The sequence below is a fragment of the Macaca mulatta genome, chromosome 6, assembly GCF_049350105.2.
Source record: "Macaca mulatta isolate MMU2019108-1 chromosome 6, T2T-MMU8v2.0, whole genome shotgun sequence".
NCBI classification, from domain to species: domain Eukaryota; kingdom Metazoa; phylum Chordata; class Mammalia; order Primates; family Cercopithecidae; genus Macaca; species Macaca mulatta.
The window spans coordinates 157456267-157479524 of NC_133411.1; the positions used below are offsets into that span (position 1 = coordinate 157456267).

Sequence of the window (23258 nt, forward strand, 5' to 3'; positions counted from 1 at the left end):
TCAGAAAAGCTAAGGACAGGAGGAAAATAAGCACCGGCACAGAGGATATTCCCTGGTCAAGCGATTGGGCTTCAGGCTCCCAAGAAGATTCCTTCCAGGGCATAGATTACAATAACCAGAGATAGGGGATCCAGACCTACTATTCCCCATCCGGCTTGAATCTTTCATGTGATGGAATTCCAGGTAAATTTGTGAATGAAGAAAGGATTCTGATGTGAGAACCTAATTCTTCTCCACCCCTGGCATTTTATATGTGAGAAGATAGGTCCCAAGAGGTAAACAAAAGAGCTAAGTCTATTTTACTCTGGACATTGCTCTGTCTCCTGACTGCTGACAGGGTTCATTCCATTGTTCCACACCCAGAAGAGATGGTACCTAGATTTCATTGACACATAACCTGGGCCTAAGGGAGACGAACTCCAGGCTCTTGGATGGCTCATGACACCACCTACCTCCCCCAGTTTTTTTTTTTTTTTTTTCTCTAAAGGCTTCAGCAGGGATGACATGCTTAACCTCAATCCGAGACCTCCAGATATATACTGTCACACTGCCTTAAATGGCTCCTCGTGGTTTGTGCTCTGAGAGTAGCTGGACAGGATCCCCATCCTCTGCTCATGAGGTGACCATGTCATAGAGATCTGTCTTATTGCTGAAGGCCTTGATGGTGACAGACAGGCAGACAGGTAGAATCTGGTAAAATCACATTATATAGGGCCTGGGGATTCTAGCTTTCCTTTGAGGGGAACTTGGTACTGGAGTCAGGAAATTCTCCAGCTTCAAATGACGTAGCTACCGGAGGATGCCCTGGGATCTTGGAGGTTCCCAAGAAGCTCCACAAGACTGAGGCAAGGGAGTTGACTTTGGCATTTTATTGCATATTCAAAATTCAGTCATTAGTTTTCAGACTCATTTTTTTCCTTGAATATATAATTTATATAAACATGTACAGAATGCACTCATATAAACATATGTATAATTTATCAATAAATAGAATTTATCAATTAAAAAATCTATGTAGGCTCCAATTTTTTCCATAACACATTTCTGGAAACTGCATCAAAAAGTTGATAATCATAAAGCCAAAGATGCTTTCCATGTAAACAAAGTTAGAATCAGGGATTCTAGGACCTTCAAAGCCTTAACTTCAAATACATCATAGCTATACAATCTCACAAACCAAAACAAAACCATCATTACAATTTGTAATCCTTTGAAATGATAGAATTGTTTCATCTTCTATGTGGTGGGCACACATGTACTTTATATGTTGATTATACAAGGGATCTCAGTGCATTATAAACTGCATAAGTGGCCCCTTTGTAATTCTACTTTATTAAAAATGTAAATAAAATTAAGGTGTTAGCTAAAATAGCATTAAACCACAATTAACAATCATATACATAGACTATCAGATCAGGAAAATTCTCAAAAGTTATCAGGTTCAATATCTTAGTTGACTCTTTATGTAGTATTCGTGCTAGCTGGTCATAGTCTGGTCCATGTTTGATTTTTTTTCATAGGATTTGTATATATATAATTTACAATGTGGGGATGATTTTGATGGCCCAAGTATTTTCTTCTTCAAATACATTTTTTATAGTGAACAGACATTTGAATCTTATTCCATGTGACTTTGAAGTCATATGAGAAGTTACACTCATTATCATCAAAATTAGCGTGTAGTCCCCTACTTTGTGAATAACAAAATCCCTTTAAATGAGTTTTTGCCATTCATAAATTTGTGTGTTGGGCAACCTGAAATGACCAAATTAGGATGCACAGATTTGGAAGAATTAATACCCAAAGGGTGCTTCTACAATTCTTAGAATATTATTCATTGATTGATTGATTGATTTAGTGAGATGGAGTCTCATTCTATTGCCCAGGCTGGAGTGCAGTGGTGCAATCTCAGCTCAATGCAGCCTCTGCCTCACGGATTTAAGCAATTCGCCTGCCTCAGTCTCCCAAGTAGTTGGGACTACAGGCAGATGCCACCATGCTCAGCTAAGTTTTGTAGTTTTAGTAGAGATCAAATTTCACCATGTTGGCCAGGCTTGAACTCCTGACCTCAAGTGATTCGCCCACCTGGGCCTCCCAAAGTGCTGGGAATACAGGAAGAATTAATACCCAAGGGGTGCTCTTAAAATATTATTTTTTTAACAAGGCTCTGGGTTTGGCATTTACCTTCCTGTGAACTTTGCCCTGGGGCATTTCTTTCTCTGTTTCTTTATCAACATAGAAACTTGTTCTCTTAAGTTGGTTTACCTCCTGGTAAATAAATTCTTAGTCCTTGAGTGCTCAGGCACATCCACCGTAATCCAAAACGCCCTAAGTAATGATAAATATGTGGAATGGCATTTTATGATTTACAGAATGTTTTCACAAAAAAATTTATCTTACTTATCTCCACAACAGCTTTGTGAAGTAGACAAGAGAGATTCTCTCTGAGGTCTGAGACATTCAGGAATTAGTTCAATTTGCTTAATAAGTCAGCAATGGACCCAGTGCATGCGCTGCCTCTGCGCTGTACTCCTCCCACCAACGTACTCATGCAGGCAGTGGGTGGGTGTGTGGGCCGCCACAGCAGATTGGCTGGGTCTCATCATCAGGTCCAGAGCTGTGGGGCCCAGAAGCTGGCTGCTCCCTTCTTCATATTAGAAAAGCACCTCAAATGGTGCTTGCCTGCTAATGGTGGTTGCTGAGCCTAGTGATGGCAAGGGAACAATGACTTGAAAAATCAGAGGGGGTTGGTCCAGCCATAGAGTCAGGGTGCAAGTTAGAACTTAAATAAACTTTCTTCATATGTGACAAGAATGGTTCCCAGGTTCAACCTGCTCCATTGATCAGGGAGAATCCCAGTCCACACAAAGAACATTTCAGCATGGAGAGATATTTCTCACGAATTCTGAATAGCATTTCTCTTTCACAGGCTATTTCCCTTCCCTAAAACATGACTTTCTCCCCAACAGAATTAAGCCTTCATAGGACAGAGAGGCTTTTTTCTTTTTTTTTTTTTTCTTTTTTTCTTTTTTTCCTTTTTGGCATTTGGATGGTTTGGTCAATCTTCTCTTCCTTATTCCAAAGTTTCTTCCTGTCAGTTTCAGTTCCAGAACTAAAGTAAACAACAATGGAAACAATAACCGACACTTCATAAGCAACAAGAAAAAAGGAGAGTATGATAAATAATCCTGAGATGCTATCAAACCACAGCCAAGATCAAAGTCAGAATCTCACATGGCTCTGGGTTTGGCATTTACCTTCCAGGGACTTTTGCTCTGGGGCATTCGCAAGAGCCACTGATCAGCTTTGAATAAAAGACATTAGGTTAATCTAAATGAAAAAGCTGGAAAGGTCAGGGGTCTAAAAGGCCCAAATGAGGAGGGTCTTTCCTTTGAAACAAAGCCAGAAGGCAGGCAGGCCATGGCTTCTCGAGGTAGCAGACGGCTATAGCAGCATCCTGTTGTCCTAGAAACAGAAAGAAAACTTAAAGATCCTCTAGTCCAAGCTTGAGTGCACAGATGTGGCAAGTGGGGTCCAGAGATGAAAAAAACAGTATTCAAGATCTCACAGCTTGTTAGCAGCACAGCCAGGGCGGCAACTTGGGTCCTCTGGCTTCAAGTCCAGCATTGCCTACGCATCCCCAGTACTGCTGGATCCTGCCCTCCTGCACCTGGGGGGAGCTGTAGGGGAAAATGAGTCTACCCAGTGTTAACTTCCAACAGTTCTCTTCCTTTGGGAGCAACAACGCCAGATTGAAAGGTTTTAAAATGACATCACAAGTTCATGGGAAAGATCCTGAAGCCTAATAAACACCTACGATGTTGCTAGCCCTGCCCAAGGCTCTTTAGAAGATGTCCCGTTCTAGCCCAGCAGGACAGTGAGCATCTCAGGGCAGACACGCCAGCGGCCAGGACACCAGGGGGAAGCTATCTGTCTTCAGTTTCCCTCCGGAGTTGCTGTGGAGACCATTTTCCTCTGACAGATCTCTGACCCTGTGTCTTCCATGGAAAATATATGGAGCATGTCCTGAAGAGGAGGACGGACATTGGACATAAGGAAGAGCAAATGGATGTCTGGGACTGACAAGGGGGCCCGCCAAGAGGATGCACGTTTGGACCCAGACACAGGGAGAAAACTGTGTTAGCGTCTGGCACAGAACAGGGTGAAGAAGAGACAGGGGATAGCTTGAACATGGCTGTGACGGACGTGACCAAGCAAGTAAGCAAGACAGGAGCGAGGACTCTGGCTAAGACAGAAGCAGAGAGGGAGTATTTTGTTGATATCTGTGAGCCCACACAGCAAAGAAGGTGTGTTTGGAGACATCAGTGACCGCGATAGGACACAACAAGCTATCGTGCTTAGAACGTGAGTGAGACAGACCAGACACAGTGAGTGACGGGAACATGTCAGAGACACCAGAGACCATGCGGCAAGAGCAGAGAATCTGGGCAGAGGGAGTGCTGGGAAATAAAAAGTGAACAAGGAGGCCATTATGTCCTCTGACTCCCTCCAGCGCCACCTGCTGGAATCTCGGAGGAAAAGCCCAGCGTGCACCGGGTTCCTGCACCGGCGGAAGGAAGGCCTCAGGTGAAGAGAATACCGGGTGCAGTCGCGCGCAAGCAGCAGCTTAGGACCTGGCCCTCTTTCGGAGGCATGGCTGTCTTCTGGGTCATTGTCCCAGGGGCCTAAGTGTCACTCGGCTGAGTAGCCACCAAAGGAGAAGTTGCTGGCGGGTGACACTGACTCTCCCATTGGCCACCACACTCCACTGCATCCCTAGAGAGAGGAGAAGATTACAGAACCTCAGAATTGAAATGGATGTTGCAGACCATCTCCTGAAAGAGCCCACCTGCATGGCAGGAACACTCTGCGCCATGCAGATGGGTAGCTATTTGGCTTCTACTTAGGAATTTCAAATGACAGGCCAGTCCATATTAATTCTGGGCAACAGTAGCTATTAGAAATAACCTATCAATGTTCAGCCAAAGTCGGTGTCCATGTGGCTTCTACCTGATGGACCTAGTGCACCTATCAGGCCCCCTCAGCATTGTGCCCTCTACTGATTATATCCTCCAAGTTTTCTCTACTCCAGGCTACACATTCCATTTTCTTTAATAGTTCATTACATATTATGGTTTTCAGATTATTCCCCATAATGGGCACTGTCCTTTGAACACCTCTCTTGAATTATGGTACTAGGAAAGTGCACAAATTTTGGCAATGAGCCTGACTTACATCATGTACTTTTCATCATCAGTTGGGTTTACTTCTATGAATGTAGTCAAATTCAGTTCATTTCTAACAATGGTAATAAGTTATTGGCGTATATTGAGCTTGCGGCCAACTTTGATCATTTTTGATACAACAACTGTCAGTTCCTAAGGTTCTTTACTACATTGCTGCATAGTTGATTTTATTTATTTATTTATTTGAGCCAAAATATAAATCATCACATTTTACTCAGTTAAACTTTGTTATCTTGGTTTGATATCACTTTAGTCAGCTGAGATCATTCTAAATCATAGCAATTTTAACATGCAAGATATGATTATTTAGCATCCACTCAAACTAGATCTTAAGGTTTTTGCAAGCACATAGGAAGATCAAATAATCTACAATAGTAGATATTTCAGTTTAGTGTCATCTGCCTTTTAGTTTTTCAGGCAAGGTAAAAAATATTGAGCAAGATAAAACAGAAAATCATAGTTACCCCAAGACAGGCTTCCTGGCAGTCAAACATCTAATGCTCAATGTGCCTGAGAATAGACCCACACTGACAGGCTTTGTCCAATGCCTTGCTAAAATGTCTCTGCCAAACAGAAAGTCTTTCCTAACAGATAAAGAAATTATTTGGCATGAATTATTATACAACAGTGAATCTTACTTACACAAGCTATGAGTCTATGGTTTCTGGAGTTTAGCTTTAGTGTTTCTTGAAAAATTGGGGCAATATTTACTATCTCCAGGCTTCCACCTATTCTCCAGTCCTAGACAAAGATCATCAGACTTATTAGCAACAAGTTCCTTTAAACCCCTAAGACATGACACATCTTGGCTAGAAAGAGTTAAATGCTTTCCATCAATCCTGGACAGCAACTTTCTCCCTAAAATGTTCTCTTCTTTCCAGTTGGAAGTCTATTCTTATTACAGCAGAATATGCAAGATTTCTTCCCTAAATAATGAGATCTAACTATTTCTGGGTTAGATCCGAACATAGCTCTGAACATAGCTTTTGTTCATCCTTGATTCATCCTTGGTTATATGTTCCTTCCTCCAGATTTTCCACATGCCTTTTTAAAGTGTAAACTCTCTAGACAACTCAAGATGTGCCCTCAGGCCTTTACATGCTCCCTTACATTTTTATCTGTCTTATTCATTGAACATATCTATTGAGAGAAAGAAGAATGAATGAAAGGGAAGAAATGAAACTAAAAAAGGAAGGAAGGAGAGAAGGAAGAAAGGGAAGGAGTAAGGAAAGAAGAAGGAAAGGAAGGAAAGAAGGAAGGGAAGGAGGGAGAGAGGGAAGAAAAAAAAATAAGAATTTCTCATCTCTCATTGGCCAAATTCCCTTTGTGTCATATTTGTTATTATTGTCATTATTAGCAACGATGAAAACAACCATCCATTAGTGCAGCAGTGGTGTGCCAGGCATTGGGCTGAATGCATTATGTGCCTTAATTCATGTACTATATCCATTTCAGAGGCAAGGAAACTGAGCTTCAAGGAGTATAAGTAATTTGCCCAAGTGTACACAGTTAATAAATGACAGGGTCAGACCTTACATTTAAGTCATTTTTGACACCAGCATCTGTGCTAGTAATTGTTCTACTGTGTTGTCATTCATCATTTTGACAACTACCACTATAGATATAGTATTTAGGTCTTGCTGTCTCTAGCATTTCTTTGTCCCACTATGGCAGATTCCTGGGTGAAATGAATATGTACAGAGGTGCATGTTATAAATGTTCCACCTGTGAGAAATCTGCAGTGTGATGTGACCTCTCCATTTATTGCAACACAATATGACTGTGACACTAACATTGGACTCTTTCCTGCTAACTCCATCTGACCTTTAAAGAAGAGTCATTGCCAAGTGGAACCCAATGTTTTCTGTGATGTAGAACTAGGGAGACTACGTGTAAAGGAGGGGAAAAAACCCTGCAATGGTAGGAGGAAAGTACAGAAGACAAAGAGAGGGGTTACATGAATAAACATAATAAAGAATGAGGAGTGAGGAAAAAAGATCAGAGCTGAAGAAAACCATGTGGTTGGGCAAGCGGAAGGCTCCAGAGCAATTGGAGAGAGGAAGAGGTTCTTTGAGAAATGTTTCCCGAAGGGCTACATTGGCTCCCTCTTTCTCTCCCTCTCTATCTATCTTTGACACTGGCAAACCCAGCTTCAATATATTGGCTCTGTTGTACATTCTTTTAGAGATTTAAATAAAGATTGAAAATACTCTAGTATTGCTATTTGATGCCTAATACCAGGTTACATCAATATAGCTCCGGCCATGGAGAAAGAACAGTGGCCCAGCATCTAACGCTATGAAGGACTCACAACCATCTCTCTCAGCAGGACGGATGAGAACTTGAGAATAATGATAGAATGATCTTATGGATAGTTGGCTCATAGCCGCGGTTCTCATTGTTATACTTACATAATTGTTCACAGTTAACAGTTTAGTGTCATCTGCCTTTTAGGCCTTCATACATGATAAAAAACAATATGGTACATTATGCTGCACCACAAGAGACCTCCATCCTGTGCAACAAGATCATCCTCAGTGCACGTGGCTTTAACACTCAGGAAGCCCCTTTCACTCCCAGCTACAAAGTCACCCTACTAATTCAGAGAAGAAAGCAGCAGAGTGTAGCAACCGGAAGACAGGTACCTGGGTTCTAATGCCTCCATTTGAGTGACTCTGGATGACTTCGTCCCTTTCCTGTGCCTCACTTTTCCCATTTGTTAAATGAAGGGAGGATAATCTATAAGATCCTTTGCAACTCTGGCATTCTGATTCTATGAGTAGCGGGGATGGTGGGTGACAGAGACAGGCCTTCTGATTGGGCACCAGCTGTGTGTGGGACTGTTCTCCAAAGCTGTGGGTAATTGCTTCAAATCTGGCTTTTAATATTCTATTGTTAGTATCTGATACTTTATATTCCATGTGGAGGGAAGAGGTTTCACGGGAAACACAGGGAGGGTAATTTTGGATTTGTATTAAAGAATCTGAAAGACCTCAATTCCGGAATCTGTGAAATTACATTGCAAAGCTGTTAAACGTATCTGGGTAGGATAGGATAGGGTGGGGCTGAGATGCCACAACTTAAAATGCAGCGAGATCACAACTGTCTCTCCTCAAACATATGTTTGATCAAAAACATTGGCAGAGCCACTCAAAATCCCTGATGCAAAACATCATTTAAAAAGAATCTTTCTCCAATATTTTAACGGATGAGTTTTTAAAATGCAGTTTCTTGTTGTAATCGTGTTGGTAAAAATCCCTGACAATTTACAAAGCATTGTCATATCTTTTCTCACATTTTATCTTCAATGCAAATCTCTAGGGCAAGAAGGTACAGAGTCTTATTTCCATGTTAGAGGAATAGGAAAGTGTAATGTAGGGTCATGGACTGATTGATGGGTAATGGTGGATCTAGTACTTCCGGTATTTTGCCCTTCAAATCAAGAATTCTGCCCATTCGGAAACATGGAAATCATTTATGTGATGGGAAGTTTTATAACGAAGTTTAATATTAGCAGTTAATGAAACAGACTTACAATTACCTGTTCTCTAGAAGAAAGAATAGGAGGAGGAGGAAGAAGGAGAAGAGGGGGAAGAAGAAAAGGAAGAAGAGGAGGAGGAAGAGGAGGAGGAAGAGAAGGAAGAGAAGGAGGAGAATCACTTGCTAAGACATCTTTCTCAAAGGTCCCGAGGCTATGTGCATGAGAACTATACTGGGTACTTGTATAAAATACAGATCCCAGGATCCATACCAGACCTTTGACAGCGAGGGCAGGAGGGCAGGAGTGAGGCGGAGGGAGCGGCAATCTGCATTTAAAAAAACTGCTCTCGGTTGATTTTTACGCACACAGGTGTATGAGATTTCCCGCCAGCCATTCTACTCATACCAGAGAGACAGCTTAGAGATAGAGACTTAGCGGGCAGTAGAGAGGAAGCACAGGCAGGTCAGAGGGGCCAGAGCTAGAAATCTGAAGCATTTGGTGATGCTCCCAAAGGGAAAGGAATGGAAACAATGAAATAAAACATACATTTCAGCAAAGTGGACAAGTGAGTATTTATTGGTTTTCATCACACTGAAGATAAACAGATGAGAAAACACTTGGTGATTATGAAAATGAGAAAGCAAAAAATGTAAAGAGATCTACAAAGCAATGTTTTTCTAGGTGATCTTCAAGTGATGAGAAATAGAATTCTTGGGTATTGTTAGCTGATAAAAACTGAGATGTCTACAAACCGTGAGACACATAGATTTGTAATAAGTTATCAGCAAGTTCGCTTGTTAAAAGTTAATTTCTTAAATTGTCTTTAGATTCACTATCAACCAGAATTCTACAGAGGCTAGAAGATCAAGTGTTTCCCAAACATGGGATGTGTTCTGTGAGTGATATCTCAGACAATGGGCACAGCATTAAATAATCTGAATGACAGCAAGGGGATTCAAATTATTTCATTCAGTCATTCTGACTCAGTGTGGTCCTGCTGTGGTTTAACAAGTCTCTAATACCTAACAAACGCAGTGCAGGCTTCAGGCTCAAAGTCTTTGGCAAAAATATGAGATAAAGTTAAATTTTAATAACTTTGTTTTATTTTCATTGCATTTATATTAAAAAATATCTTTTCTATGTAATTTTGCATTTAAGGTCACGATACAGAGTTTCCTTTACAAATACAATTATTTAGATTTAAAACGTATCTAAAGAAAAATAGTAAATAAATACTAGCATGGCATGGGTAGAGTGGTGATATGATAAAAAAAAATAATGAAAGTAGCATGCAAGTGACAAAAGCTCCTATCAGACAGATGAGAAAACTAAATTGCAGAAAGCACAGTGTCTTGGGAAGGACATAAAGCAATGCATCTGCAGGGCATGAGCTCTAGGATCTTTCTTTCTACTGTTTTTTGAAGCTTGCAGAAAGCTGAGCTTTCACACTTTGGGATGTTAACATTGTGGCCTCTGGACAAAATGTATTCCCAAGGCCCTTTAATTCCATCGCCAGCCTCAGATATGTCCATGTTTCAATACACCAAAGTGTGAGATCAAATCAGGCATGGCTGATTCTAATCCCAATGTACTTCTTTTCCTATTTCTCAATATGCACACGGAACTAAGAGGTCAAATCAATGTCCTTTCATGACTTTTTTCCATTGTCTACCATGGTTCCTAAGTGGCAAATAAAAGGATTGAAACCTGAATCTTTGGGAGTCAGACTATCTACCTGTTTTTTCTATAGTATTCCAATATAAAAGAACCTGAAAATATCTCAGAGAAAATACCTTAAAAGTATGTTTTAAACACAGCCAATATTTACTGAATGTTTGTTATGTGTCAACTACTGTGCTAAGAAATTCATGGATTATTTCATATAAACTTCACAATAAGCCTATCACATGGGTGTTATTATTTGCAGGCTCTGGCTGAGTGGAACGAATCCTAGTAACCTTCCCCAGGTAGAATATCTAGAGAGTGGTGGGGTCAGGATCTGAACTCAGAGCCTCATTGAAACAACATCACTAAATGTGCACCTTCATGCAACAGGCATTCTCAACCCCTAAACAGTGCTCTTGAGAAGCTGCCCATGTGAGTGACAGTGAGTCAGGTACATAAAGAATACTTAAGATACTGAGGGATAAGCTGAACTTCCAAGAGAAGGGCAAGCAGGTGGTAAGAGAGGCAAGAGACTGAGGGGAAAGTGGGCCAGGAAAGTTTAGAGAGCTCCTATTGGAACCATGCCTAGAAGAATGAGTAGTCTTGTGCCAGGCTGGAAAGTGAGACAGCATTCAAGGCAGCAGAGATGATCCAGAGACAAAATAATTCCCTATGTGTTTGAGAAAAGTTGACCAGTCTTGTATGTTTATTGCACAAAGAGTTAGGTCAGGGGAGCTGGGAGCTGGGCTGCAGTGGGAAGAGTTGAGGGAAATGAGCTGGAAAACTAGATTGGGTCCGGCCAAGAAAGGCTTCATATGTCCTTCCCTCTCTACCCACTGCAAGTCCTACTGTACTGCTCAAGGTTATCCTATTACAACCCAATCCAGCTGGCATTTGCAGTTTAAAATCCCACATGTCTGAATGGCCTTTCCATCTTCCTGAGTGATAAAGACGAAGCAGCTTCTCCCTTTATGGCTATATTATATACATAGTCCCAAAAGAAAACCAGAGACAGAGAAAATAATTTATAATTTGCAACTCTGTCAAGGAAAGAGCATCCTAAAACCACCAAAATGTGTGAATAGCCTTTCAGTTCAATTCTAGAACTCACCCTTTTGGAAAGTCAGCAAAAAATGGACTGAATGTAGACGTCTCCCAGGATGGTCTGGTTAACTTTTGAGTGTATGTGTCTGTGTGTAGCTTCCAAAGGCAGGAATTAGACCATCAGGAAAAAGTAAGAAGATAAAAGCCCAACTGTGAGCTCCTTAGCCACAGGAATCTTGCCTGCCTAGGTCTTTGCTGGAGCCCCTCTGCCAAGAACAGTGTCTGTACCCTATTAGGCATGTAATAAGAAGATAATAAATGAATGGAGGAATTAATGAGTAAGTGAGAAATGGATGTAGGAGTTCTGAGACCTAGGTTCTGGTCTTTGTTCCTCTGATGATGTGGCTGCATTAGCTTAGCGAACTTTTTAAGTTCTCCGAGCCTCTATTTTCTTGTCTATAAGATATTGAGGTCAGTAATCTATTTCAGGTTATTTTCAACAAGACTTCAACCAATAACCTTATGGAGTGGTCATAGGAGTCTTTAGAGGGATGGGGCAATGGTCATGATGCTGTGCACACATGCCTCCACACCAACACCTGCTTTGCTCAAAGCAATTCTATTTTTGTTGTTTGCACTTCCAAGTGAGATACCATTTGAAGAAAAGATTGCTACACCTTCCAAAAGTGTTTGATAACCACTGGGCTGTTTGAGCTCTCATATCACTTCCAGCTAGAAGATTCTAAGCTTTTATGATGAAGATACAGAGAAGTAAAATTTGACCAAACTTTGCAACAACTAGGACTGCCAAACAATATAATGCCTTACCTTGGATAATAATGAGCTATCCCTCACTGGGAGAAGAGATAGAAAGCTACTTACAGGCAAGTGAGAGAAAATATCACTGTACTGGAGGGGACATTTGACCAGATCACTTCTGAAGCCCTCTCCATGTCTAAGAATCAACAATTCTGAATTTTTACAAGAGTTTTGAGTTAGCTATCAAGGAGCACAGTTTAGTGGTTAACAACAAAGGGATGTGGAAATTACTAGAATCCTGGCCCTGACATCACCAGTTGTGGGATCTTAGCCAAGTTACTTAATCTCTCTGAGTTACAGTTTTCCCATCAGTAAAATGAAGACAATAATATGTGCTCCATAGAGTAAATGAGATGACCCAATGAGATGTCATATACAATGCACCGAGCTCAATGCCTGGCATATAAACTGATGCTCAATAAATGGTAGCTCCTAAGATAAGATGATGATGACTATAAAGATGGTGAAGTGTGAACCAAAAAGCCAAAGTATTCCTAAAGCAACTAGTTATTATATATGACAATAATTCATATCTATATACGTGTCTGTGTATATATTCATACATATGTGTGTGTACGTGTGTGTACACATATACAGACACTCCTTTCCTTAAAGTCAGAAACTCAAAGCAGGCAATCCCAATTTACACATGGAGGAAGCAATTAAATTTTATCAGCCAGCGAAGAAAACTAAAGTCAGAAAAGGATAAAAAGAACTTGAGCAGATGCCAAATGTATTTGTTTGTCAGGTTTATCAAAATACGAACTCGCTAATTTCTTTGAGAATAAAAAACTATCCAAAAGCAATTCTAACTGTGACATCTTTCTAAGAATCCTGTTAAAAATAACCTGAAACAGGCATGGATATAAGAAAAGACAATTCAGAAACAATGTTTTGAAAAGTAGATTCTTGGCTCTTTGGTTGAATATAAGCAGAACGTACTCAGCTGTTTGTTTATATAACCAGAGACATTCATTGGGTCTTCTTGCTCAGGGCTAGCAGATGACCTCACAGGACTTCCAGTAGGAAAGCAGCTAGAACTCTGCATCATTCCTTTTCTCACAGCTCACCTATCCTTGCAGCTGAAGTGTTTTTCCTCCTCCTCCTGAACCTACTGCTCAGGAACAATCCTGTTTCTCATCAGAGGGCTTTATGGTGATTTTGACACCACACCATTTCCCTTCACACTCTGTTCCGATAATGAACCAGAGTTCCAGAAATCAGAATCCTGTCCTACCAACCACTATTCCTGCCATTTTGCCCAATAAGATGGTGGTGATTATAAAAAGAATGTCATTATTTATTAATGACTTAAATGACTTACTGTGTTCCGGGTACAGGTACAGTATCTATCTCACATAAGTCTTGCAACAGTCTGATCAGGCAAGAACCACTTGTGCTCCCATTTTGCACAGGAAAAAACCAAGGCACCAAGAGGTTGACTAACGCAAGATCACACAGCTTCAAAGTGGCAGGACCAAAAATCAAACTGAGGCCCATCAAATACCAATTCCTGTGCTTTTAACTGTATCACTAAACCACTGCATCAGAAACCTGGTTCCTCCTACATTGGGATTCTGTCTTTTTCTTTCCAGAGCCTGAAGTCCTGATCCTAACTGTCTCTGTATGAAAAAGGAAGTATCATAAAAAACTGAATGAGAAGATGTATCCTTAATTCCAGCCCAGAGCCACTTCTTCTTGCAAATCTTTAAACAACAATTTGTTTCATATTAAAGCTTCAAAGAATGTGTGTGTGTGTGTGTGTGTGTGTGTATGTATGTATATCCTGATCAGTAAATATATTCAATATTTTTTCCAAATGCAATTGCAGGCATCAAATTAGCTATTTACCACTGAACCACTGAGCATCTACAGAGATATTTTTCCTTTGGAAATGTCTACATTTTCTACCAACTCCAGACTGCCAAAGATTCAGTAAAGGAAAGCAGAATGGCCCCCTAAAATTGACAATATCATCTCTGACATATCTCTTCTCACTAGTAATATTTCCAGAAGTCCTCCATCTTCAACCCAACAAAATGTAACACTGGCTGAAGTAGAGTTTGCTCTCCCCTACACTTAACTGCACTGTGGGATAATGCCCATGATTTTATAACTCACAGAATCACAAAAAAGGGGCTGAGAATATGTTATTCCATCTACTCACCTCTTCCCCAGAAATGTTGACTAATGATCATTCGGTTCTTCCAGTTACTGATATTCAGTCAGTTGACACTTTTTTTTTTTTTTTTTTTTTTTGAGACGGAGTCTCGCTCTGTCGCCCAGGCTGGAGTGCAGTGGCCGGATCTCGGCTCACTGCAAGCTCCGCCTCCCGGGTTTGCCCCATTCTCCTGCCTCAGCCTCCCGAGTAGCTGGGACTACAGGCGCCCGCCACCTCGCCCGGCTAGTTTTTTGTATTTTTTAGTAGAGACAGGGTTTCACTGTGTTAGCCAGGATGGTCTCAATCTCCTGACCTCGGCCTCCGAAAGTGCTGGGATTACAGGCTTGAGCCACCGCGCCCAGCCCAGTCAACACTTTTAATTGACTGATGGTCACCCAATTTTTTTCCTTCAGCTTTACTAGGAACCCCCTAGTAAGGCAATCCATTCCATTTTGTGATGAAATACATGTTCTTATAACCTCAATCCTTTGTTTCTTACCTCTCTCCCTCACATTATGCAGAAGAAGTCGAATTCCTGTTTCCTCTAACAGCCCTTTAAATATATAAAAATGATAATTATGACCTAAAGCCTCTTTGCTCTAAGTTCAGCATCCCCAGTTCCTTCTACTGTTATTTATATGTCATAAATTCCGTAAAGAAAATCATGGCATTTACCCTCTTCTGAACATACTCCAGCTTGTCAATTCCCAGTACAAGATGAAGCTTTTATCATTTCCATGGACCAGGTACCTGCACCATTGCACCATGGACTAAACACAGATTTACATGGGAATATGGTTTTCCAGTGGGTATCTCAGTGTGCTTTGGAGGAGATTTCTTCCGAACAGCTGCTCTGACTAAATTGGGAGGTCTGTGTCCTCGCCAAGTACGTGCTGTAAGAGAACAAGCTCTTAGAGCCTGCCTTGTGGAAAGGGCCTATCTGCAAGGTTACTGCCGGCACTCTAACCACAGAAGTTCAGGACCTTTCCTCCTAGAAACCATATCAGTTGCCTTCTACAGGGCTTCCTTTTTGGTCTTGCCTTAAGAATGTATGAGGATTAAAAGGAGGCAAGTGGTGCAGGGGCTGAACCTCCTGGCATTGTTGAAAGACCTCTCCTGCTGTCCTTGGCAAGGAGGTTCTCTGTTGTAAAGCTCAGAGGACTGGTTTAAAGCAGGGTTTCTTAACCTCGGCACTATCTGGAAATCTGGGGCCAGATAATTCTTTGCTCTGGGGTGTTCCATGCATTGTTGGATGATTAGCAGTATCCTTGGCCTCAACCCACTATTACCAATAGTATTCCCACGTTGTGACAACCAAAAATGCCTCCAGATATTGCCAAATGTTCCCTGGTAAAACGAGATATTTCCTGATAAAGAACTACTGGTTTAAACCCACACAATCTCAGTGATCTAAGACATGCAGCTAGATCTAAACTTAAAGCATTATCTAATTCAACTTCCTCATTTTTATTGGTATTGGGAGAGATAATGACCTCATAATGATCACAAAGGGACTAGAAGACAGGCCTCCTGCTCTTTCCAGGACACCAGTGGTTGTCAACCCTGCTGCACACCCAAGCTCCTAAAATAAATGGACTTCTGGTTCCCAACCAGACCAATTAAAATAGAATCTCTACAAGTGAAGCTCAGGCTCAGTTACTGCTTAAGAGTCCCCCGTAGCTGTACTGTGCAGCCAGGGTTGAGGGCCAGGTCACCACATCACACTGCCTCTATCGTTGACCTCAAAAAAACCATGATGGGCATTTGTGGAGCTGAGCGTTGCTTGGGGGCTTGCCCTCCAGGGTGGCATGCATAATCCTTCTTTATTGTGAGTGCCGATCTCTGAGGGCTGGTACACAAAACCCCGACACCCTGACAGTGGGTGCACCTATGGAGCAAAAGGGGGAAAACAAACACACAGAATGTGCCCGACTTGTTTGACATGGCTGGTATATTTTATGCTGGGTCAAAGAAATGCCTACAGGTAATTTAAAATCCAGAAGGCATATTCAAAATAACAGCCCCAACTGTTCAGCACAGGGCATGATGTACCCAGGAAACAAGTCTTGTCTCATGTTGCTTAAATCATTATTTATAAACAGCGTGATTAATTTATTTCTGGCTTTCCTTCTAGTCGAGGAGCTCTATCTTCCTTGTTTCAGGAGCAGTGTTTAGAACATGGAGATTTTTATTGACTCATTTCTTAAGAAATTCTTATCAGGAAGCTGAGAAAATAACTGGGGACCTGGAGGAAGATGTTTTACCAAGATATGGATGATGCTATGCAAATACTTGTGATAACAATGTAGCAGTTTCCATTCACTGAGTGCTTTCTGTGTAATAGGAACTGGCATATCCCTGAAGAGATGTTATCATATTTAACCTTAACAAAAGTCCCATGAAATGGGTTCTAATATTATGTCCACTTTACAGATGAAGAAAAAAAACTTGGAGATGTTTGGTCAAATGCTTAAGGTCATATTGGCACTAAATGGTAGATCTCAGACAGGACTGAAACCCAGGTGGGCCAGATTCCAGCACCTGCAGCCATGACACTGTACTGGGTGGGATGGTCCTTGGATTACATACCAATGGTCGCCTTCCACTAAGCCAGAAGCAGGAACTTTTCCTGAACAGTAAGTCTCAATGGAGGGGATAATGTTTCAGCCTCAGCACATTAGCCTAGAAGTGGGCATCCTGGAGAGAAGCTTAGGCCAACCGATTAACACATTTCTGAAAAGCAGGTACACTTTGCAAACAGCACTAACTTTTCTAATCCTGAGTATTTGATGAGACCGTTGGTGTTCTTTTAAAGTTTTTATTCTCACTATCTTCCTGGTGTGATCTCAAACAAGAACAGTGTTTTCTGAGAGATTACTTCATGTTGTGATGGGGACCAAGGCCGGCTTTGTGGGTATGTGACCAGTGCATATACAGGAATCCAGACCTAGGTTTAATGCTCTGCTGCCATCTTGAAATTCTTAATAACTTTATTCTTGAATTTGTGAATATTAGTAGAATGTGTATGTATCGAAAAGCAGTTGAGTTAGTTTTCTGCACTGTTCTGGTAAAAGCAAAATACAAAAGTATGTATGAACTACCTACCATGATTTGTACAATTTTGATGATTCCACGTACAAGTTAAATGCTCTTTTATTTACATTTGAAATGGGCATTGCGCAATGTAAAAGTGAATGATAAATTGATTCATGTATCAATGAGAAATGAATGATAAATTGGTGCTAATAATTTCAAAAATTTCTTTACTAGAACAAAGGTAATTAACAAGTTAAAAAAAACCACCAAGACAAGTTGGGAGGGAGTGAATGAACAGAAAAGAAAGGCTTTAAATTTTAATACCTTTAAGAACACTTTTTCCTGCCTTTTGAACAAGTGACTTGTATTTTTATTTTGCATTTGGCCAGCAAATTATGTAGTCTGCCCTGGTAGGGGTTAATGGAGACAAAGGAAGGTCATCCTCATCCATCTTTGATTTACCCAGATTAAGTCTGTTTTGGCTCAAAACAATGAGGTAAACGTTGAATACAATTGTAACCTCCAAAGTTCAAGGTAAAGGCCATAAGATGGCTTTTAAATGTCAAACAACTTTACAACATTAGCAAAAACCTCTGAGGATCCAAAGTAAATCAACTCTAAATCATTTCGTCATCCATGGGTAAAAATCTTCCAATTCACAGTATGAAAACCTTTATTTAAAAGGGGAATTCTGATGTGCTGAAGTCAAAATTTGGCAAGTGGTTTCACAGTGAACAAACAACTATTTCAGTTATGGAATTAATATATATTTTTTAAAGTGGTGGAAACTTATTCTCACATACACAGTCCAGATAAACAATGAAGTATGATAAGAACATCTGTTTATATAACAAATATATTGATTGAGCAATTTCTGCACCATGGGCAAATTTTAGGGAATAAAAGTGACATGGTACCTGCCCTCATAGACTGGCAGTCTGGCTGAAGAGGCAGATAATAAGCAAGTTAACAAAAAATATATTGTAAGTTATCATAGTTTTTATTCATAAAGGAAATAACAAGGGGCAGTAACCCAGATTTTTTTTTTCTTCTGCTGTGTTTTGGGGGGAAGCTCATTCTCTTTGCCTCTTACTCATTTTCACTTTTTTTTCTGTGTTTACATTTTTTCCTCTATTGATTTCATATAGAAATCTGAATACACTAATGTTGTACATGGAAATGTTAAAGATTTATATAGCACATCCAATAGAATTGATTGATTAGTTTCTGAGTGTTGGCTGATAACAAGAGTTAGTGAGTCTGAGAGAAAGTTGTATTGCCTCCTTCCAGAGAGAAGCACATATAGCTCTGGAGCTGATTGGTCAAACAAAACTTTTCACAATCATGAGAATTTCCTACATTTATATCTAAGCCAATAGCCACTCACCACATGTGGCTAATGAACACTTGGAAGATAACTAGCGTGACTAAAAAGCTGAGTTTTTAGTTGTGTTTCATTTTGGTTAAATTAAAATTTAAATAGTCACGCGTCGCTAGTGGTTACCCTATTGGACAATACAGATCTAGAGATTTCAAGTCAATGGACAGCCTGTTTATCGCAGGGATTGACAGTGGATAACGGAGGATGATAGCCAAGAACCAAGTTAGATAGGCAAGAAGTTCTTTGGAAAGCACTTGAAAAAGTTCTCAGACTTCTTAGGAATTGGGTAAGTGTTCTAGGTTTGAGTAAGATCTGAACCTGGAACCTGGGGAAAAATCTAAGCCTGGTGAGAGCAGAGAAGCCCATCTCCAAAGCTAAACTTTGTATGCAATCTCTGCTGTGTTGCCTAATTTATAAATAGTCTGTTCTTAAAATTATCACTTTCATGTGGACAGAGATTTGCAGTTAGCAAAGCAATTTCACATCAATTATTTTGTTTTATTTTCACAAAGAAGGAGTGAAATAGGAGGATGGGGATTATCTACCAAAGAAGCCAAAACTGGAATCTTTAGCAGATTTTCTACAGGGAAATTCTCTGCTCTAAGGTTACAGTCAGCACCCTAGTCCCTTTTCTGCCCTCAGTTATCTGAACTAATAATCATGGAGACAGTTAAACAGAAGAGAGGGTAAGCCAGTAGAGTAGAGACAGAACATTTATTTATCCCCTTGTCAAGTCCTACAATGTTCCAGGCACTTTACTAGGCCCTGAGGATACAACAGGCAGCAAGACTGACAAGGTCCTTGGTATTTATCCAATGGACAAAGAACCCCATAATCAAGTCCCCAAAGAACCTCAAATCAAATTAATATGACTTATTCCTACCACTTGCCACCTTGTCGTGGTCACAAGACTATCTCGTCATACCATGTCTCCTAAGTGGGGAGAGTTACTTGGCTTAAAGCATAACTGAACTGAAGCAGGCTTCCAAAAGGAATTTTCTGCTAATTATACCAGTTAACTTAGATAAAGTTATCTTTTAAGGGATTCTGGCCCGGGCGTGGTGGCTCAAGCCTGTAATCCCAGCACTTTGGGAGGCTGAGGCAGGTGAATCACGAGGTCAGGAGTTTCAGACCAGCCTGGCCAACATGGTGAAACCCTGTCTCTACTAAAAATACAAAAAATTAGCCGGATGTGGTGGCTGGTGCCTGTAGTCCCAGCTGCTTGGGAAGCTAAGGCAGGGGAATCGCTTGGACTCAGGAGGCGGAGGCTGCAGTGAGCCTAGATTGCACCACTGTACTCCAGCCTGGGTGACAGTGTGAGGCTCCATCTCAAAAAAAAGAAACAGATTTATAAGAACCTAAGAATTCTAATATGTGTCATAACTTGAAGCCCTGAATCACAATCAATGCCAGCACACCTTGGACCATTCTGATCCACAAAAGTCTAGGACTATGGCTCTAAACCTTTAATATGCATAACAACCATATTAGTAAAAATGTCATTTACAGGCCCTGCACTGATTCAATGAGTGGGACCCAGGAATTAGTGATTTTATTAAGCTACCAGATGATTCTAATGTGAGTGGTCTGCTGATCATGCTTTGACGGAAAAACGACCAGGAAAAATAAAAATAAAAGTTGCAAATAAGGGAATATAATTGCACTCGCCAAATTTCCAACAATAATATACACAGAAAGCACTAAAATAAATTGGGATATTTATTCCGAAAAACAAAAGCCTTAGAAAGACGCTATGGCCAAATATGCATAAAGGGCTATCCTAACGTAAGAGGTATAACCTGTTTTTCTCTTTCTCAAGGCAGAATGAGGGTTAGTGAGTAGAAGCCACAGGGATGGAAACGTCAACTCAATATTAGGAAAACCTTTCAAGCTCTATGGCTGCCCAACCTTTGAGCAGGCTGCTCAGGTAGGAAGCTTCTCTCATTGCAGGAGTTCAAGCAGGGCCTGGATGCCCATCACCAATGATGACAAGGAAACTGTTGATTTGTTAGCAATTCCCTCAGCTCCTGATGAACCTTGTGCACACCTGCAGTGATGTCCACTGTCCTGTAATACCTTGCTTGTGTATCCCTTGCTTCAGTGGTTCATGTTTATATCTGCTGCATGCTGCCTGGTGCATTAAGTGCTCAGTACATGGTTCCTGTGAATCAAACTTCAGAACCCGATAAATTGAGTTCCAGAATCTGCAAACCTGGGGTTCTGATGGGCTTCCTATAACCTCAAAAGCAAAATATGGGTTTTACAGTCACCTCTTCTACTATCCAGAATGAACCTTTAGCAATTTATCTGCTCTTCTTCAGTAAAGTTTTCAAGTGTCTTTCAATAAAGGTCTTATACTTTTAAAAAACATTTTCTTTAAGGAACTTTAGTTATTGCTTCTGTTTATTTGTTTGTTTTTTGACGGGGTCTGACCCTGTCACCTGAGCTGGAGTGGAGTGCAGTGGCAAAGTGGTATTTTTCTTAATTCACATTCTAATTGCTTTTTTCTCATGAGCAGGAAAGTCACAGAGGATTGAGTGTTATCTCATATCATTCATCCTTATGAAATATCTTATTACTTTTCACAGTTTATAGTGGATTTTCCTGGAAGGTGATTATAATAGATCATACAGATGATTAATAAATAATGGCAGCTTTGTTCTCTTTTTCCAATTTTTATGTAGAATATTTCTTCTTTCGTTCTTTGGATTTTGTATGTACAATGTTGACCACGAGAGATGATAAGACATCATTGTCTTATTCCTGACTTTAGTAGGAACGCAGCTAATGTTTTATCATTAGGTTGTTTATTTTCTTCTCTGCCACTATGTTCAGTATGGGTTTCCTAGAGTGGGAAAAGTGATTTCCATAAGACTAAGACAGATATTGATGGGTGGGGAAAACACAGCTGCAGAACAAGATTAAGGATGAGACAAGGAGAAAGAGGCTGGCTCCAAATTCACTGAGAATCTGAGTTTGCGCACTTGATAAACCTCTTAGAATTCCACACACTGGCATTTTGCCTCTTTCTAATATATGCATGAAGACAAATTAAAATTGCCCCAAAATATTTATATGATAATAATTCATGTTTAGAAGCTATATTTAGAAGACTATGTAACGTATATGTCTAGACAAATGGTGTCATCATCCAATCAAATGCTTTCTTCACTTCTATTTTGATCATGGGTTGCATATTTCCAAAGACACTTGTCCAACAGAAAATAGTCAGACACAATTGCAGACATCTCTGCTACTGTGTACACTAGTTAGTACAATTTTAGTAACCAAAACCCTCTAAGAATGTATTTCAAAAGCATATTTTATTTCATCGGCTACCCGTTTGCTTATTTAATAATAAAATTGCATGTAAATCAAAAGGCCAGAAGGATAGGACCAACCCTGGGAGACCTATGACTCTAAACCATTCAGGTCAGGCTTGGCTGTTTCTAATTCAACTTGGAAAAGTAAAATTCCATTCTGTCAAAAAGACTTTAAAGGAAAGAGGCCCTACAATATCAGAATGTTGTCATGAACTGGGTCTTCCCAATGTGAATCTTGTAGACTAAGTTCTCTGCACCTTTTAGGATCTAAGGGAAGATTTAACAAACAAAACCTATTTTTTGATTTTGAGTATTTTAATCCTTCATAAATCTGAAGAGAATCAGGAAGACATTTCATCAGCAAAAAATGTATCAATCAATTGATCATCTACTGTTATACAGATACTGTGTTAAAGACTATGCGGTACCTAGAGAAGAGGAAGCCATAGTTTCTCCCCTCAAGGAATATTTGATGTGACAGGAATTAAATAAGTATACAATTTAATTAAATAAATTAAATTAAATTGTATACTCTAAAGCAGTATGAATGTCATGAGAAATAGTGCTGTAAACAGACCACTGCCATCCAGCAGAAGTGGAGAAGAACAAGTGCCCAAGTTGAAGAAATGTGAAAAAGGCATGTTCTGAAAACCACAGGAAGAAGAGTTTGATCCCAATCCTGAGATGAACTTTTTTTAAATTGATTTTTTATTTGAATAGTCAAGGGGTACCCAAAGATAGAAGTCAACAAGTGGTTAATAAGAATAGGCCCATCTGATCTAAGCTTAATTCCTTTTAAAAAATGTGAGTATGAAAATGCCTTCATTTGAACAAGTTATTAGTCTTCCATGGTTTGTAGGCAAACTAGAGAAATATCAACAAAATGGTAGAGTTGATAGATTAAAAAATGACTCATCAACTTTATCCAAAAAGTCAAGGTTATCATGGAAAGTTGTAATCTTAACTCTGACTCTAAGTGGCAGGACCAGGCTGAGTTTTGAAGTCAGAAAGAGTTAGGTCTGAATTCCAGCTTCATTGTTTACTACTTGTGTGACTTTGGGCATGCTACTTACCCTAACACTAAATTTTCTCATCTTTAAAA

At 40.2% G+C, this 23258-nt stretch overlaps 1 protein-coding gene across 10 annotated transcripts in view; it reads right to left on the reverse strand.

Moving 5' to 3' along the window:
• The window catches only part of HTR4 (5-hydroxytryptamine receptor 4), a 192092-nt gene that overhangs the window by 29186 nt on the left and 139648 nt on the right, over window positions 1–23258 (reverse strand). For 7 of the 10 annotated variants that reach the window (XM_078004491.1, XM_078004492.1, XM_078004500.1 and 4 more), the window contains one exon: window positions 861–4776. The exons of 2 other annotated variants lie outside the window; for them this stretch is intronic. In XM_078004491.1, coding sequence (XP_077860617.1) covers window positions 4686–4776 — 91 coding nt within the window. In that variant the 3' untranslated portion in view covers window positions 861–4685. Of the gene's footprint in view, window positions 1–860; window positions 4777–14196; window positions 21679–23258 lie in introns of those variants that run through there. One more of the 10 variants, XM_078004497.1, reaches the window with a different exon arrangement.